This window comes from Panthera pardus, unplaced genomic scaffold (genome assembly GCF_024362965.1).
Source record: "Panthera pardus isolate Hobbes unplaced genomic scaffold, ASM2436296v1 HiC_scaffold_21, whole genome shotgun sequence".
NCBI lineage: Eukaryota > Metazoa > Chordata > Mammalia > Carnivora > Felidae > Panthera > Panthera pardus.
In genome coordinates, this window is record NW_026526777.1 from 29,148,398 (window position 1) to 29,167,881 (window position 19,484).

Consider the following 19,484-nt stretch of genomic DNA (forward strand, 5'->3'; position numbering starts at 1 on the left):
TTCCACCCTGTATCACTCTTCTCAGCAACCAATGCAGGTTTGCTCCGCCATAAACCCTAAACCACTCCCCAACACCCCAGGTCTTTTTGAATGCACGCAGCTCCTTACCGGATATCCCCATGAGCCATTCCCCGCCTGGAACTTGGAATAGTAGCTGCTCCGGCTGGTGGTCCCATAGTTGTTGTAATTGTCAGCCAAGCCATCATACATGGAACCTTGAGGACAAAGGCAGGGCGTTAGGACAGTGATGGCCACGCTCTTCACTCGCCTCTCCTCCCCACAGCGTCGCCTCTGTATCCAGGTACACCATACCCCATGGAGGAGACCAGGTGTGAGCTCTTGAAGGAGCAGGATAGGAAATGTATCATCTACTTGCCTTCTCCGTCTCTCCGCTCTACCTCCTCCACAGCCAGGGCCGAGGAAGGGCCCAGGCAGACTGCGGCGGGGACAGCTCTGCAAACCAGCTGAGCCCTTCCTGGGCTGACTAACTGTCTCCCTGGGCTTGGGGTGACTTGACATCTACAGGTCAGGAGTTGGCCTGGAGGGCCTCGGAGCACCGCCATTCCATTCAAGGGAATCACGACTCCGTGTTCCACAAGGATAAGCTTCCCACTGGGGGAAGCCTGGTAGGATCTCAGCATTCCAGGTCCAGAGTCCCAAGGTCAGGGCCACAGAGCCTTGAGGGCTGATTAGAGGCCAGTTCAGGGCAGGACTCTTGTTTCAAACGTCAGCCCGGCCCCCAAGAGTGACGAGGTGATCTTTTGTCCTTTCCTTCATCCTCTAGGTGCTCCAGATGGTGAAGTGGGGAGGGTGGCCATCAACCTCAAAGGCCCCAGTGAGGATTAATTAATGTTTTCGGAGTGCTTGGAGACCCACAAATGATAGGCTCCGTGAGAGGATAGAGTGTCATTAGGGTTATTAGCGGCAAAATGGCTTTGAATCACAGAAATCGGAACTGGGTTTTGGGCTGCTGGTAGGGCTACCTTCCCTTCTCCCCTTCACCAGATGGCAAGTGGCCTCCAAAGGATCGTCCCAACACTGCAAAAGCTAGTCTGTTCGCTGTCTCACTGTCCTTGAAACACGGCTGACCGTGACATGGCCATGACTTTGCTCATACCGTGTCCCTTGCGGAGTCTGCCTTCCCCTATCAGTCACAACATTCAGATCTCACCTATTTTTCAAGGCCAAGCTCACGACCTCACCCCTTTGCGGAAGCCTCTTCTGACCAACCCTGCCCGAGGCAATCTCTTCTATCTCTAAACACACAGTGCCCTGCTGTCTGTACCCTGACTCACATCTTGCTTACCGTCCCATTCCCTACACTGGGACCTGCATGAGGGAAAAGTCATGGCTGTATGGTCTGGACATCCAGAGCAAGGCTTGCCCTACACTCTTACTAGCTCTGGGAAAAAAGGAAGGTGGGATCCAGTGACAGCCTCCTAAGGGGGAGGGCCACTTCTTTTCTCTGAAGTGATGGTCAGACTCCAGCATCTGAAACCTTGTCTAGGGGGAAGGGTTTGACAGTGATCTTTCCCAGCCAGATTAGCTCCTTCCCCATCCACCATACCCACTCAGACTCCCACATCTTTTGGGGATGGTGGGGGGACTGGAGTATCTGGGCTGAGGGCAGATGGAATAGCAGAGGGGCAGCTTTGGAATGTGGCAGGCATCTCTGCGTGGTGCCACCTCCTCTCTCGAAAGCCAGCCAGACGACCACCCCATAGCACACAGAAGGGGCACTGCCCCCGATTACCACTCCCCCATCATGGAGGACCAATAGGCCATTAAAGTTACTGGCTGTGGCAGAGACAGTTTGCCCTGGGAGCCTACAGGTGTTGACCTTGGTCTTGGCTCTGACATTTGGGCAAGTCACTTGCTCTCCCTGGACCTCAGCTTCTTCTGTAAAAAGAAGGGGTTGGCTTCTATACACCCCAAAGGCTGCATACAGCTCCAGTGTTCCATGACTGTATGATTATAGTAACCCATGCCCCATGGCATTCAGAGAAGCTTGTAAGGAAGACGGGGAGACATCAAAGGCTACACCAGCACCTCCTTTGCTGCCTGCCTCAGGTCCTCCTAGAGGTGTCCTGCAGGCCCAGGCCTGACTCCTGACGGGGACTCTCCCTGAGCCTCTGACCTACTGTAAGCTCCTCTATTGAGCATACACAGCTTGTTCCTCTCCCTTTCTCAGGAAGCTGCACCCCCTGCCCCCCGAAAGGCTGCCTTTGTTAGGAGGAGTCTGGAAGCAATCTCATGGGCTCAGACGCCCAGAAGCAGCTTACACCAGGGAAGGGGCTGCAGCCAGGACCTTAGGCATGCATGGTCAGGGCCCGGGGCAGCTGACAGCAGGTCTCGTCTGACTCTCCTCCATCCGGCCTACTTCTATCATCCCTTCCAGGGTTTGGCAGGCCGGCGTTCACTTGGCTGTTGCCCCATGAGGAGGGATCTCTCATCCAAGGGCAGGTGTGGGTCAGCCAGCTGCTGTCAGATGGAAAATTTGGGGTGGCGATGGAGAGTTCTATGGAGCCCCAGGGAGGCCTTCTGCTAGGGGAGGCATCCCCGGGAGGCTCAGTGGAGGGCAGGCTCCCATGGGGCCTCTATTCTTTCTCAAAAGGGAATCTGTCAGCAGTGACATCACTCACCCTCTCGGTCATCAGATGAAGCATCGTTTCCCTCTATGCCCTGCATCTGCCTGCCTCCCTCTCACATAATCTTCTCCGTGTGGGAGGTAGGGAGTTCTCTGTCAAGGAGGCAGGGGTGAATAGGACCTCTGGAATGTCCTATAACTCCAAAGCCGGTCCCTGTGTCCTAGTGGTGACTTTAGTGATGGCAGGTGTGGGCTATAGCACTCCCTACTGGTGGGGCCAAGGTCTCCAGGTCCTTCCAGGTGGCTCCTGAAGGCACCCCCTAAGATCCGTCTGCAATTGGGGGTCAGATCACTTGACTCCCACCTTAAGATGCTTTGCTTGGCTTCCTTGTGAGAACGAGGCTGCCATCACAACAGCCAGTGCTGCTTCTCTGGCAGAAAGGTAGCTGCACTTGGGGGCCAAGGTTCTGAGCTAAAGGAGGAGTCCAGAGAACTTACCTAACTGAAGTCACACTCCGTATTGTGCCCGATGACCAATGAGGTGCAGGAAGGAGGTGAGCTCTGTTCGTAAGAGCGCTGCTCCCCTCTCCTGACCCTAGGGTGTCTGGCTGGTACACACTGCCTTTGGAAAGTCAGGCTCAACACCAAGAACATGGGGGTTCTCAATGACAGTAATAGTAATAGCTCTGAAAGCTTTCACTTCTCCATCTAGTCCTCTGACTTCTCCAGAACTCATTTCTAAGAAGCCTTTCCTGATTAACTCTACCTGGTCCCATGACCCTGGTTGACTGCCTCCTTGGAATAAGGGCACGGAAAGGTGTAATCAGTTCTCCATCTCATGACTGTGCCAGTGTCCATCGTCATGTACTTTGGGCACTCACTGAGGCAAGAAATGTGTCTCTTCTTTTCCTGGGATCTTGGGCACAGGGCGTGGCTCTGGGCGGGGCTGGGCCGAACCTGGACTGAGCTGGCCTTTTTTGTCAACCAGTTCTCCTTACCCACCCCTCATGGTGGAGGTGCTTAGATTTCTGGTGCCTAGAGGCTCCACATCCCCCAAATTGCAGCATGGGATCAGGGTCCTTGAAGGCTTACTCAACCAGGCCCTCCTCCTACCCAAAGAGGTCCCTGGGGGCAGTGGGGGGGGGGTGGTTTGCTGGGTAATCCAGGAAGACAGACGGTCTGCGAACAGCTTTAGAACAGGCACAGCCACCTCCTTGAGGAGGATTCTTGGTGTCAGGAGTGGTAAGGGGAGGTGATCCCAGCACCCAGCTCACCCCACAGAATCACCCCTACTCTTGTATCTGAGTGCTTGCATTCCCACTGTTTTCTCTAGAAGGGCACACACGCCGTAAACAAAGTTGGTGGCTTCTCAGTAAAGCCGGCTGCCGGCTCAACTTGTGCATTGTCCCCAGGAGACAACCCACCCACAGAACCCCAAGGTCAAAGAGCAAATGTCTCAGAGAATGTATCGCTTTCTTCAGCATACAAGCCATTCCAGCGGCTCTGTCCACACAGCTTGTCTCAGCTTGTGTCAGTGTTTCAGGGCGTAAAGCCCTCTCAGAAAATCTACCACTCACACCATCAGCGTCCCTGCATGCTGCTTCCCTTTGGTGCCTGAGATGATTATCTGATTCTCTCTTGTGTCATAGGGGCAACCCAAGCTTTCTCGCCTACCGAAGCTTTGAAAAGAGAGGCAGCTTCTTTGTTAGGATATATGGACTTCTCTCTCCAATGAGGACGGGCAAACCTTTGCAGGGATGACTCATCCTTTTCCACCTCCAAGCTTTCAAATAGGTCACACCCACCGCACCTGAAACATTCTTTCTCTTCTTCTCAGCCAAACCCTCTCCCTGCATTCAAAACCTTGCACAAAAATCAGCTTCTCCTACAGGTGACTCCACCCAGTGCTCTGGGCACTCCAAAGTGCACCCAGCTCATGGCACTCTAGCGTAACCATGCCAGTTTTCTGTCCAACTGCTCTACTCACTCCGCGCTGGTTTGTGTGTTCCTTGGAGTGTGGCTTCTGTACATTGTGTGGGTATGTGGGTACGTGGGCGTGTGTGTGTGTGTGCACGCGTGTGCACCTATGGGCCCTTCTCCCAGAAAGCAGGCTCTAGATGTCCCCAGTTAGGCTGGGAACTCCCTGAAGTGAGAGATCTCCTGCTCGTACTAGATCGCCACCCCACTCCTGACCCCAGGACCAGGGTCTACCTGGAGAAGGCACTCATGATCAACAGGCTGCCCTTAGGGACAGAGGTCATCTGAAACCTCTCTCCTCCACCCCTCCCCCCGCCCCAGATGCCTCTCCCTTGCTAGTCAGGAAGGTTTGTCCCACAGCACACGGCCCTAGATGTATATCTACGGTTTGATCTGTATCCCTTAAGGTCGGTCGATGTCTCTTCTGGCTTCTACACTGTAAAGTCCATCTGTTCCTCAGCACAGAACCCTTGAGAAAGGAAGCAGCTCCTTACCTTCCAGCCCTGACAACGTCTTTCTCTCACCCCCTGAAATCTCTTCCACCTGTGGTGCTCCGTCAGGCTAGGCCCATAGCAAGAGGAATTTAAATGAGAGAATAAGAACTGCCAGAAGATACTTCTAGCACGATCTCCCTCAGAGATGTTCAAGATTGGGCAGTTTGGACTGTGCCCATGTGAACGTTCAGGTGCCCAAGGGAGGGGAATGACCAGACACCCATTTCTTTCTGCCAGGGCCAGCTGGGAGCACTCTGGACATACATCTCCTATCTGGATGCTTTCATGAGCCTGAGGTGGGCAGAGAGTTCAGCACAACCGCACCAGGCACTTTGGCATGGTTCTTACTCTTCTTCTGGGCATGTGTACAGAGCAGAGATGCTGCTACAGCCTGTGTCCGCTCCTCTCCCTCACTAGCACATCTGCTTCTCTTTCTGATCATCTGTTCCTGGCCACCACTAAACCCAAGGATAGGGCAGAGAGTGGGAGCATCTTGTAGGGACAGGACTGGCACAGAGGGCAGAGCAGTGGTCTAGTGTGGGCAAAGGTCAGAATAGGACTCAGCCACCTGGCTGGGGATCCAGACTAAAAACTTGTCTTCAGCAATTACCATGTTAGATGTCTGTCCATCCTTTTGTGTGTGTGTGTGTGTGTGTGTGTGTGTGTGTGTGTGCATCCCACGGGGCTGATCTTCATGCTGAATCTAAGTGTGAGTGAAAGATGGGGACCGGAACAACCATTCCGTAACTTTGTTGCACATCAGAATTGCCTGGGAACCTTTCAGTGATGCCCACACTGTCCCCCATGCTCACTAAATCAGAATCTCTGAGGGTGAGACTCAAACATTTGCATTTTTTAAAATCCCCAGGTGATTTCGATGCAGAGGCAGGTTTGAGAGCAGCGGACTGGATGGCTTTTGGTATGTCAGGGTGTTTACAAGAGGGAAACCGTGAGTGACACACAGTGAGGAGAGGAGCCTTTTTGCAGGACAGCTGCAGCTGGTTTGGGGGGATGGCCTGCAGAGGTAGGGAGTGACACCATCTATTTCCAAAGACTGTTACCCATCATGGCACATGTTGGAAATGATCTAATCCAATCTCTTACAGTTGCAGAGACCCAGAGAGAGGCAGTGACTTGCCCCAGATCACACAGCAGTCAGCAATCCATCCAGGTAGAACTCAGATCTCCTGACACCAGGCTGGACTCTTGCCCTAGCACGAACTGCAAGGTGGTGTGTAAGTGTGTGCGTGTGTGTGTGTGTGTGTACACACATGTGTATGTGCATGGGTGTGGGTATTCGTGTGTATATGTGTATGCACACATGTGTGGTGTGTGCCTACAGAGAACTTCACATGAAGATATCTAACATTCTGCCATCTTACTTTGTCCAAACGTCACACACCTTCTAGCGGTCATACCTCATGGCAGGGGTAGTTGCCAGATTTTTAGGTCTGGAACAATTGGCTTCTTGATATTTACAATTTGGTGTGTGGGGAGAAACATTGATTTCTATATTTTTTTTAACCTCTGCCAACGAGCTTCGCAAAGGAGCAGGCTCCAGGGAAACCACATTTGCCATGAAACATTCTGGAATACTTGGCATTTTTGCATGTGTTGTAACAGGCAAACAGAAAGTCTGGTAAAACCTGAGCTTCAAGCCAAGATACGTTGTAAAGAAACAGGAATTGGTCCATTTGAAGTTTAATTAGGATGTTTCGCGGCTGGAATAAGCTGAAGCCCAGACACCCTTCACTCGCTCCCGTGCCAGCTTCAGTCCCAAGAAAACAACCCCAGAAGTGATGCCTGTTTATGGTCTGCGGTCAGGAACAGACAACTTTCAAGAGGGTAGAATGAGCAGACCCTCACACAGGCAGAGGCTTCTGCTGAGACACAGCCAAATGCAAATACAGAAATGCCAACAAACCTCCACCTGTACACGCCACGGCCACCAAGCCAGCACAAGCCTGCCCCCTAGGAGCTCCTCGAGTAGCAACTGCCCGGTGAGGGGTAGATGCAGGATGATGAAGGAGCGGGGTGGACAGACACCTCCCCTAGCCTAAGGTCACCCCAACCCTATCTCTGATCAGGGAGAAATTCAGGTTTGGCCATGTTAAATAGGAAATGGTACTTGGGAGAAGAAAGGAGAAAATTGAAAGTAAAAATCACAGATGTCTAAGCAGGTAGTGAGACACACAAGAATGATGGGCTAGTCTTGGGACTTGCCTGGAAGGAGAAGGGATGTGGAACAGAAAGGTAGTGTCATTAAACTTGGTGTGTGATGAGTATTCATGGCAGAGGCAGTGGTGTGTGTGTGTGTGTGTGTGTGTGTGTGTGTGTGTGTGTGTTGAAGTTGGATCAAATGAGATGTGGGTTAAGTTTTAGGAAGAGATACCAAGGGAAGTTCTAAAGAACCTGAATGTGGGGGGCGCCTGAGTGGCTTAGTCGGTAAGCGTCTGACTTCAGCTCAGGTCATGATCTCATGGTTCGTGAGTTCGAGCCCCGCATCGGGCTCTGGGCTGATAGCTCAGAGCCTGGAGCCTCCTTCTGATTCTGTGTGTGTCTCTCTCTCTGCTCCTCCCCCACTCACACTCTGTCTCTCTCTCAAAAATAAATAAACATTAAAAAATTTTTTTAAAGAACCTGAATGTGGAAAAGTTTCCCTCCAGGCTGCCTAACCAGTGCAATAGCCCTTGACCCCCAGACAGGGCAGTTCATGATCAGCACCTGCAGGGCCTTTCCCACCTCAGGCAGGTCAAGTTTCCCTAGCAGACATCCTTGGCTGAGCAGCCCCATCCCCTGGGTTTCCTCCCGCTTCCCACACAGTCTGAGAAGACACCCTGATGCATTCAAGCACGCTCTGGAAGCACAGTAGAGTAATACTTAGTGGCCAGTTCACAAGAAGACCCACACTGGCAGGCAGGTTCAGAGCAGTCTCCTTCTGCAGGGTCTCATGACACCAGGGCCCTCGCCTCCCTCCCTGGGGACCACAACGAGGCATCTGTCTCATCTGCTGTGTTTGGGGGACGGCATGGGTGGAAATGGGTATTGTGTGGCAGGCTCCTTCCACAGGACTCCTTTTTCATGGGTGGCTCAATTTCCCCCTCACCGACAAGACAGAAGAGAACCCTAGTGGGGAGGACTCTGGGGAAAAGCTGGCTCTATTACCAGAAACACCACTGGCCGATTCCTGGCTGTCCCTCATGGCGTACAAGGGGTGGCGGCTCCCCGCCAGGCAACCTGTGAGGTGTGGCTGGCCTTCTTTGGAGCGGCTGTTCTTAACCAGAGGAGCCCCGGTGGGATTCAGGGGTCCCAACAGAACCAAACACCCTAGAGAATTCAACTCTTCTCTCTTGAAGAGTGTCCAGTGTGTCTAGCAGGGTGAAGGCAAGGCCCTGGGGTATGGTCCTTCTACAACTGCCAACTTGCCCCTCCCAGCAGTCACAGCAGGTGCATGGGATATAAACCAACACAAAAGGAGGGAGCAAAGGTAGTAGGAATGGCCACTGGGCACATAGGGAACGCTTGGGCGGTTCTGATGATGAGAAGGGGGAAATCTGATGAAAACAAAGCCAGATAAACCAGAAACACCAGCTCCAAGTGATCTAACCGCCTCTTCCACCTAGGATGCCGCTGGGGAAACTAGCCCCTGTGGGAACCTCGCCAGAGCTGAGGGTAGAGGGGACACACCTTCTGGGTCAGTCCTTAGAGAGACCTATTTCTGGAAAGATACGCATTAGCCAAGGAAGTCAACTGTCGCCTGGCTGAAGCCCCCGGAGGACCTTGGGATGGAGAGAATGAGATCCCACTGGATAGATGTTACCCACAAAGGTCAAGGCCAGAAACAGAGCACTGCATGATGACAGACACTCGCTGGCATCCCTGCAGGTGGGAAGAAGAACGGGTGTTTAGAGCACCTGGCATTTTTGAGATTTTCTTGGGATGGTGTGGGAGTGGAAAGGGATAGGTGACTCTTATGCAGAGAAGAGAGTAGGTTGCCTTGAGCTGTGACTGGACCGTGGCCAGAAATGGGGACACTTTTTTGTTTTTTTAATCTCGAACCTACTTCCAAAAAAGGCTAGTATGCAGCTATCAAACCATAAATAAAAGAGACGGAGGCAAATGCTCTGGAGTCTGCATGACCTTGAGTGGAAGTCTGGCAGGAGAGGAACCAGGAGTCCAGGCCAGGGCAAAGGGCACACTGAGCAGCAAAGACCTTTAGGTTCGGGGTACAGGGAAGTCCTCAGCCAGCCATTTTCTCTCCCTCAGCTCTACACGGGGGCCACTCAGGAATGAGAGAGACAGGCAGAGAGAAAAAGCCAGAGGTAGGAAACGTGAGCTGTTGCGTGCGTGTGTGTGCGTGTGTGTGTGTGGTGGGAGGTGGGCAGGGGTCTGTCTCCTTTGCCTCCTTCCTCTTTACTACCCCCACACCCTGTACACTCTCTTAGGAGCCAGACTGCATAAATAAGTCTTGGTTGACCTGTACTGGTTTGCAGTTTGTGGAATCTTTGTCGGCACTTGCGAAATTTAGCTAAATGAATAAATAAACAGAACGACTGCTGGTTGGTGTGTAATTCTTACTGCAAATGCTTTGTATTAAAGTATCTGGCCTAAAAATTCTCCACAAATGGCCCTGCCAGATATCGTACCTTCCTTCTTGAGTTGCAGGGGGCCGATCACTTTTTCCTAGCCTCCCAGGCTTGGGGGACCTCAGCACAGGGTGAAGGGGTGGGGTCGATGGCTGGTCAGGCCCAGCACCTAAACTAAACAAGTGCTCACCCTGAGGGCTCAGCCCTGGGGGCCTTCTGGGATTCCCAGCCTTGCCAACCTCAATTCCTGCGCAAGCGTCCTCCTGACACTTGTTCCTTCCTACTTAAGCCAAGTGAGGTAGGGAGAATCTGGTGGGAAAGGGAGTTTCTGCATTAGCTACTGAGGAAACAGGGCATCCCCAGACCTCCTTCCCGGTCCTCAGGGAGGCTCAGGGAGCGCGCTGGTCCTGGGGTGACCTTCCAACCAGACTTGCCTGCCTCCAGGTGTGAGGCTCCCGCTAGCGTGCTGCGGCACACCACGGGCTTGTCCCTGTTCCCCGCGGCACCTCCCCGTCCCGCAGCGCCTCTCCTGAGCACCTACTGGGGTCACAGTGACTCCCTTGCCCGCCGGCAGCCACACACTGGTAACCTGCCGGCCTGGGCTACCTGCCGCTGCGCCGGCTACCTGCCGCTGGCGCAGTGAAAAGCAAAGCCTCAAGGACAGGACGGGGAGTGAGGGGGGCACACAGTACTGGGGAGCCCTGGGGGGCCGAGGCAGAACAAGAGAGAGGCGGGGACTGTTCCCGAGCAGTTGGGGGAAGAAAGCCTTCCCCGCTCTGGGCCTGGACAAGGGCCCGCGGGCGATCCTCGGCCTCCGCGAGCTGGCGAGACGCCCGTGGCGGTGTCCCCCGCCGCGGGAGCCCGCCTTCGTGCCCCCCAGCTTCTGGGGAGCTCGCCAGCCGGTCGCCGGCCGCCGCTCCACCCGGTCGGACGGGCCGCGCAGACCCCGCCCCGGGGCGCGCGCCACCTCCTGTCCCCGCAGCCCGGCCGAGGGGCGCGGGGCAGGGGCGCACGGGCCGCGCCGGGCGCCGAGTCTTTACCTCGGTTGGAGTGGCTCAGGGTGGACGACTGGGAAGACTTGGACTTCTGCCGCTTGACGGTCATCATCACCTGCTCTTGCACGCGCTGCCTCCCCGACGTGCCGGTCTTCATCTTTTGGTCCGACGGCAAAGCCAGCGTCGAGTTGTCCTGGTCGGGGAAGCATTCGTAGGCCAAGGCGGTCTTGAGCGGCGAGTGGTTCATGGCGGCGGGAGGCGCGGGCCGGGCGTGCGAGAGCCGAGAGGGGCGGCGAGGTGCGGCGGGGCGGGCGGGCGGGCGGGCGGCTGCGGCTCTGCTGGCGCTCAGCGGCTCCCGAGGGCCATAGAGTGAGAGGTCCGCGTGAGGCTCCCGGCGGCGGCTCCTGGCGCCTCCACCCCGGCTCGTCCCTCTGCTGGCACTGGCGGGGCCCGCCCTCGGTCAGACTGGATATACCACCCCTGCCCTGCACCACCCACTCCACTGGCTGCGCGCCCCCGCCAGGTGCCGAGCTGCAGGGCGCTGCCGCTGCGGGAGCGAGCGCTCTTGGGGAGGGGGGCGGGGGCAGGGCCGCGAGCCCGGAGTGTGGGGCCTCGGCGTCTTCTTGCTCTCTGCTCCCTGCTCTCTCTTCCCTCCCCCGTGACGTGCGGGAGGTGAGGCCCCAGGGAGACGCCCCTCCGTCCTGTTCCTGCTCGCTCATGGAGAAAGTATGTGCTCAGCTCAGGAACCCAGGGAGACTTCTCTCGAGGAAAAAGGAGTCTTTCTTGATAAGTTCACCGCCCCCCCCCCACCCCCCCCAATCCCAAGAGAGCCTGAAATCCACCTTCTTCTGTCCTGAGGTCATGGCAGAGACCAGCCCCTTGGGTGGTGGTCAGCTCCCAGGCTGAGGGCTGAAGCACAGCCCATGTCTAAAGGGAGTGCTCAATCCTGTGGGAACAACCCACTCTACTGGAAAGGAAGCCAGTCGACCTGAAGGGACTGGGGTGGGGGCATGAAGCCTCAAGGGCCAGACAGACTTGAGATACAAAACCACAGAATAGTACACCTGTCATGTGCGGCACGCCAGAGGAACACGCCGTGTGAACAGTGGATTCTCTCTGAAACTGAGACTTGGCCCGTAAAATGGTGCTGGCACATATTAGGGGCTCAATAAAAATATTTTTGAATGGATGCATGAATGAAAGCTAGCCAGTTTAAGGTAAATTAAGTCTACTTGTATCCTACCCAGAGCCTTCCTGGAAACCTGGAAAGCTGTCCGTCTTATAAAACGACCCTACTATGGACTTACTATTCTGGGACTTCTGTGACATTCTCCTATACACCCAACCCCCCGGGGACACACGCAGAGTGATGTTTCCTTCGTGTAGCCTGGTCCCAGGCATGAAGGTAGCTCATACCAGGGAATTTGGTGTGTAACAGAAGCCGAGTATTTTAAAAACTACGTTGACAGAAATCTTTCTAAAAGGCATCACACCCTGCCTGTTCTCTGTAAGTAAAAGATGGGCACATAATTTATGCATTTCTTGATGACTCAGGATTCTCATTGTGGGCACCGATTCTGAACTCTCTAGGTGTGAAGTCCCATCAGCTGCTTAGTTTTGGGGTGTCCTTCAGCTGTGTTATGCTATCGCAGCTGTCCCTTTAGCCGTCCTCTGTATTTGCCACCCACAGCTCACATACTTCATTTTTAGTTTTCCCTTCTAATTTGCCACGGAAGGGGCCATCAGAGTCTAGGCTTGTTGGGAATTATATGAGAAAGGATGGCAAAGCTTGAGTGACAATCTCAGGGACCACATGAGGGTCATTTGCTCATTTCCTGAGAAGTGGGTGTGACATGCCCCTACAATTCCCCATAATGCATTCCTGGTAGTTATGTACAGAGCAGAATATTGTGAAGCAGATCGCAATTTCCAATAGAAATAGTTTTATAATTGAAGGTTGTATTCCTAAGAACTCAGCATCAAAAAAACCAGAGGTGTGACCAACAATATGTCATAGATACACGAAAGTTCAACACTCATAGACCTCTATCATCTCTTAAAATTTTTAGATTCTGCTTTGAGCCACAGACTGCCAGGATTGGATTGATCCTTGGACATCATCCAGCCCAGGCTCCAAATTTTTCTGATGAGGAGAAGGGGTAGCTTGCCCTCAGTCACCCAGTTAATATGTGGCAAAGCTTTTGTTCCTATCAGGCCTGGTGACTCTTGGGCCACTGCTCTTCCCTCCACACTATCCAACCTCCTTTATAAAAGTCCTATAAAATGGGCATTAAAGTACAGTGCTCACTGATTATATAAGGGCCCCCAATGCGTCACATGACAGCACATAAAAATACAACTCCATTGTATCATGCATTTGGCCTATCTAAAACCTAACATGCTAGCTATAACAAGTGTTAATTATGTCTTTAAATAATGATAATTTTGCTCCCTCTAAGTTGTGGAAGGGCCCTGAGGAGGTGATTGGTGCACCCTATATTGCTATGAAAGGCCATACTTATCCCTCTGGAAGCTGAAACTGATCATCTTTAAAATTGTTTCCAGATACGAAGTTCAGTTTTTCTAGATACTTCTCTATTATTTTGATACGGACATTATTTTGATATATTGAGAGCAATACCCAACACTTGCTGTGCTCCTACAAGCACCAGACCTATAAACCAGGCATGGTTCTGGGCCCTTTACGTGGATCATCTCGTTTGAATCCTTACAGTGATCCTAAAAGTATCAGGATCGGTGCCATCACCTTTCCTTTTCAGATGACGACACTGAGACTCAGTGAGGTCACCAAGCTGGCAAGTGGCAGAGACAAGGCCACACACAGGCACCCTGAATCCAGAGTCTGGGTGCCCCACGGCAGTGCCCCCTGATTTCCCTGTGACAAGCATCTGGCTCAAAAGCCTTCCATGGATCAATCTTTTATCAGCATCTATTTCCATCATGTGGCATGAAAGTCAGGCCAGTTGTGTCACTAACTAGCTTCGTGATGCCAGACAAGTCCCTTCCTCTGTCCTGGAACCAAATCTGTAAAGAGTGGAGGTAGATTTGATAGCTCACCAAATCTGCCCTCACCCTAACACTATGGAATTCTGATGTCAATCATGGGGATATGTAGGGCAGGAGAACCTTGAACCAGCTCTCCTGGACAATATTTTCTTTGTCTCTCCTACCCCACACGAGCGCGAAGGGAAGCCTGGCAGTGGACAGAGGGAGTGCTAGGATCTGCAGGACCAATAACAGGTCCACTTGGTATATATTATTTGATATAATCTTTCCAATAGACCTTGAGGAAGTATTATTTTGCAGAAGCGGAAACACATCAATGGTGAAGCCTTGATTTGAAACAAGGTCTGACTTCTCCCTGGGAGAAGGAAAGAAAGGGGATCAGTCACACATTCTGACCCAAAGTGAGCGAGGTATATTCAGGCTAGAAAGGTAGGTTTGGGGTTCAAGTGTATGGTTTGGAGTGGGGGGGGGCCAGGGTTTTTCCCATCACCTCTCTCTTCTGCCTCCTGGGATCCTGCCTCAGAAACAGGCCAGAGAAGAGGGTAGCCCTCCTAAGGGGAAGGATAAATGTCAGTGAGACTCTGTCATGCGAGCTGAGCTCTGAAATGCTTTCAGGTGACTTTTAGAATGTATTTGTAGATGGTTAAAAAAATGCTAACAAACATGGGTTAATTTGAGTTTAGAGGGTGTGGGATGGTTTGGGAAAAGCATCTCGAAAGAAGTTAATTTTGATTTGATTCTGGAACAAAGTGAGTCAACTGTCATCCTCATAGGAGTTAGCATAAATGAGTGTGGACGGGGTTTTGCTTCTCTCTGTTGCCTTCCCCACAGTGCTGCCTGTGACCCACACGTCACCTGCAGTGTGCTCTTAGAAGCAAAACGTCTTGTGACCTCAAGTTTCATTCATTAACATGTAGAATATGGACTTATTTAGTCGGCAAGTATTTATTGAGCCTCTACTACGGGACAGGCCTTATCCTAGGCATTGGGGATACAATGGTAAAGAAGACAAAGTCCTGCCTTTATAGAACTTACAGTCTAGAGATGGGAGGAGCGGGGGCTGGGCCAGGTGGGAGGACTGGCCCAGGTGAAGAAGACTGAGAGGAGGCCTCTGGGGCTCTTGCTGCTTCTAAGAGTGATTGGGCTGAAGCTTCTTCTTGTCTAGTTTCCAGTCCCTCGGGTGACTGGAGCGCTTTCCCCTCTACCCCAAACTGATGCAGATACCCCTAGAGAGTTGGATAACCTTCTTTTGTGGACCCCTAAGCTTGCCAGCACAGCCTCACCTTACTTAGCTCTATTTTTCTGTTCCAGGCAACTTCAGACTTCGTGGACAGCGACAGTGGCCAAGGGGCCAACTCCCTACTTTCCAGCCTTTTCTAGCGAGTTCTTTTGGTCAGCTAGCAGGCTCTTCAGTGGCCACCTAACTCAGGCACCTTATAACCTTCCTTGGCGAGCCACACTGCCACCTCCCCAATGTTTAAACAGTCTCCCTTATCATTTATTTGGTTTCTCTACCAGCCCTCAGCCCATGCAGATGTCTGCCTCTGGGCCTTTGCACACACACTATTTCCTCTGTGTGGAGCAGTCCCAGACAGTCACGTACATATGCACTGAATGTCTAGATGGGCTCTGTGCCACGCCAGTCCCTGGGAACATGACCCAGAAAAAAGTCCGGGCCCTGTTCTCTCTGGGCTTACATTCTAAGAGGGTAGACAAAGAGTAAACTAATACATATGCCGACAAAATGATTACAGACTATATTAAGTGCTGTGAAGGACGTGAACGAGAGGCTGGGACAGAGTGCAGGTTGAGCTCTGAAGCATGAGAGGAGCTGCCCGTCTCAAGAGTGGGGGGAAGAGATGAGCTGCCTTTCTCACTTCCTGAGGGAAGTTTACATCAGGAAGTCAGAGTTCGCTCACCCCTTTGACCTGACTTGGTCATCTTGGGAGAAACGAAGCCAGGAAGCCATCTTCCCAAGGATAGGAATGGATGAAACTGGGTAGTGAACTCTTTCAGAATCCTGGATCCTTGCTGCCCTCGGGGTACTGGGGCAGGAGTGGACCAGATTCTCCACCTGACTCCCGGTGTGACCTTATGACCCCTAGTTGTGGGTTCCCGCAGCAGGTCTGTTGTATAGCACCGTTGTGCCCGGAGGGTACAGAGGGTGCACAGAGAGGCTCCCAGCCATGGACGGGGAAACAGGCAAACTGGAGGGGAAGGGAACGGCAGAGGCCGCTCCCCACCTTGATTGGAAGATTGGAGCTCGTGACCCTGGATCTTCCCCATTCTTGAAGGCCTGGACAGGAGGGATGGCCTGTGCCCAGTGCTGCTCTGCCCCGGAGGAAGATGAGGAGGAAGCACTGGCTGCGGGAGAAGAGAGAGAACAGGGGCCTGGTGCGGAGGCCGGGAGAGCAAGGCCTGGACGGCCGGCTAAGGGGCGAGGCCAGGGTGTGCACCCAGGGCCCCCAGCAGCCAGAACTCACGCTCTCATAGCTGCCATTCTGGTCTCTCTGGGCGGGGTGGGTGGAGCCGAGGCCAGAGAAGGAGGGAAGGTGATGAATAATAACACAGCAGTGTCCCAACTGCCTGCTGTCAGCACTGGAGTGGCTCTGCAGCCCACCCCTCTGCCAGCCCAGAATTCCACTTTTGTGCTCCTGGGGCTAGCGTCCCCTGGATTGTGCACTACCTGCCATCCCCACCCTGCCCCGGCCAGCAGTGCGGTTCTGCGAACCCTTGGCCGGACTAGGGCTCTGGGCTTGAGCCCCACCCTCAGGACCCTGGGAAGCCCTCAGCTTTCCAGACTCCAGAGCCTTCCCTGGGAGGCACCCTGGGAAAACCAGAATGGGGCTTGGGAGTTAACAGACCAAATTTTGCACCCCAGCGTTGCTACGGCTAGCTGTGTGACAGTGAACAAGCCGCTTAACCTCTCCCTGTACCTCAGTTTCCTCATTTGTAACATTAGGTTAGTCACACCTACCTCACAGAGTTCTTAGGGCCACAAACATATATGAAATATCTAACACAGTGCTTGGTACACTGTAGGTGCTTAATAATAAACAGAATTTCCTTTCTCCCTCCAGTAGCACCTGTGGCCTTTTATCTGACTTCCCTCTCTTCTGCTTTCCGTTTGACACTATTATCCAGTTCCCACCGTGTGCCTCTCCTCCTTAACCTCAGAGCCTCACGCATTCCTCCCTCCCCTAGGAGCTGAGCCGTGCCTCCTTCCAGGTTCTGCTCTGCCTCTCTCCCATCGACCCCATCCCTCCTCCCTCCCGGCTCAGCACTGCTGTCTACAACGTGGCTCTGTCATGATCGCCCTTGGAAACGGGAGAACTTCAGAGGTGGAGGAGACTTCAGAGACCATCTGGTCTAGCCCCTTGATTTGTCAGAAGAGTCAATCGAATGCAGAGAGGCATGGTGACACGGCCCTGTGAAGGCCGGGGTGTCTGTGTCCCTCCCTCCTCCACCATGGGGGCACGGTCCCCTCCTCCCTTTGGGGCCTGAGGTTTGAAGGGAAACCAAGGCAGGAGAGGAGCCTCGGAGGCTGCGGTTCCTGGAGGTCCTGCTCCTGCAGCCCTGTGCCAGAAGAATTGCTAGCACTTGGGAGGTGAGGCAGCAGCCCAGGGAAAGGCTGTGGGAGCCGCGAAGCTGGCAACAGCGTGGGGTGTGTGCCCAAAGAGCTGGAGAGCCCTGCTCTCCCCCTCTCTGCCTCACAGTCACCTGCCCAGCCCCAGCCCCGCACAGCCTCGATGGTAATTTGATGAGTCACCCGCCCGCGCCTGCAGACAGGGCAGCCACACCTAGGGCAGCTGGCACCCTGACAGTGTTTCTGCTCTGAGCTGCTGGGCCAGCAGCCTGCCAGGCCGTGGACGGGCACTGACGGGAGCCATGATGCGCCAGGGCCTCGGGCCAGGCTCAGAACCTGCCAAGTGGTGGAGCCCTCCTGCCTGCATTGCCCCATTGCTGTGGCTACGGCCTCCTGCAGACAGCCCAGCCCAGTGCCTTCTTACTAGGAACACCGATAACAAGACGCAGGCCAGGCGTCTCCCAGATCCGTGCTCAGCAGGGCCCTGGGCTCCGGGCTGCTCCCAGGTCTGTAGTCTGCCACCAACCGGACCTGAGTTAGGAGCCACGACGGGGCACTAATGCCGCTCCCTCTGGCTGGACAGGCTGCTGCTTCACCTCTGCCCATCCGGTCCCGTGGGAGTCCCGCCCCCCCCCCCCCCCCCCCCCCCCCCGCCACCCGCAGCCCATCTCAGATGCTCCTGCCTTTCTTCGCTGGCTCCCCAGTTGCTCTGAGCCAGAAGTCCTCCCATCTCTCCCCCAACTTTTGGTATAATTTGTACCTGTCTTGTGTGACTTTAGCACGGCACGCTTGCCCCCTGGAACTCTGTAAGCTCTGCACCACCCGCTGGCCTACTGCAGGGCCCTGAACATCGCAGTGGCTCAGGAAACGTTTGTCCTGTTGACCTACGTTCCTTCTGTGTGCTCTGTTATGACATCCCTGTGACCAGATGCCCCTCTGGGCACCTTTCTGCTCCCACCTACCCCTACCCTCTTTCCCGGTCCTATCATCATACCAGAGGCCATGACTTTAAGCCCTGCCGGAGTTGGGGCTGGATGCGGGCCCATTCTGGCCAAGAGCTCTTGAGGAGTTGTGGGGTCACCTGACACCTTGACCCTCCAACCATCTCCGGTCTTCACTGTCCACTGGCTGCCACGGTTCCGTCGAGGGAGTGGGGTGAAGGGGCAGAGTGGTCAGGCCAGGGGGTTCTGTACCACTCACTCCTTTCCAAAGGGGACTGTAGACATGCTTTGCATCTATCCATCCTGGACCTTGACCATCTGCCCTGGGAGCCCCTACTGCCCCAAGAAACACCCTGAATGGCCTCTATGACAGAGGATTCTGTCTTCCACCCCATTGTCTTGGAAATTGGTCTGCTGAGCAGGAATACTGGGGTTGGATTGGCAAGGGGGGTCAGCGCAGGACTCCCCTGGTGACTTCCTAACCCCCACATAAGCTCCAGTGCTCAGGCTGGGGATGAGGACAGGGTTGGGGAAGGTGGGCAATGTGACAGCAGAGACAGAATTTGGGGGCCTTTTGGAAAACAGGCAATACTGGACAGCACAGAACTGTGGAAGGCAACTTTTGCAGTGCAGGGCAAAGAGTTTTTGCTCTTAGTGCAGCAAAGTGGAATCATGTGATAACTCAAAGGGAGTGAATACTTTTGATTACTCGCTGGCTTGGCTGGTTTTCGCATCTGCTTTCGTCTGTTTGCAAGTAGAATCACGAGAATGCTTCACATCTATCTGGTTCTCTACGGTCTACAAAGTGGTTTTCTGTCCCTGCCCATCAGCCCCTTGAGAGAAGCGTTCACGCCTCTTATTGCCCCCATTGTAAGGACGAGAAGACTGGGGCTCATAGAGGCTGTGAGACTTGCCCATGCTGCTGGGTCGTGGCAGAGCTTCGTCTTGGAGGTTCTTCCCACGACCCCAAGCCAGTGCCTTTCCTCCACACGGCACCCCACATACCACAAGCCTTCTGGGGTGGAGGAAGCCACTGAAGTACAGTCTTTGGGGGACACGGTAGTAGATTGAATGGTGGCTTCCCTCCCCCCCAAAATCTATGTCTGTGTTCTAACTCCCAGAACCCGTGAATGTGACCTTATTTGGAAAAAGGGTCCCTGCAGATGTAACTAGGTAAAGAATCTTGAGATGAGATCATCCTAGATTTAGGAGAGGCCCTAAATCCAATAAGTGTCCTTCCAAGAGAAAGGCAGGGGAGATTTGAGGCCCAGAGGAGAAAGCTGTGTGAAGG

At 53.8% G+C, this 19,484-nt stretch overlaps 1 protein-coding gene across 1 annotated transcript in view; it reads right to left on the minus strand.

Annotated features, from left to right (window-relative positions):
- Window positions 1–10,971, minus strand: part of PKP1 (plakophilin 1) — a 51,244-nt gene extending 40,273 nt beyond the window's left edge. The window contains exons 1-2 of the mRNA XM_053909078.1: window positions 10,685–10,971; window positions 109–215 (exon numbers count right to left, since the gene is read on the minus strand). Coding sequence (XP_053765053.1) covers window positions 109–215; window positions 10,685–10,886 — 309 coding nt within the window. The 5' untranslated portion in view covers window positions 10,887–10,971. The remainder of the gene's footprint in view (window positions 1–108; window positions 216–10,684) is intronic.
- Window positions 10,972–19,484: the final 8,513 nt, after the last annotated feature.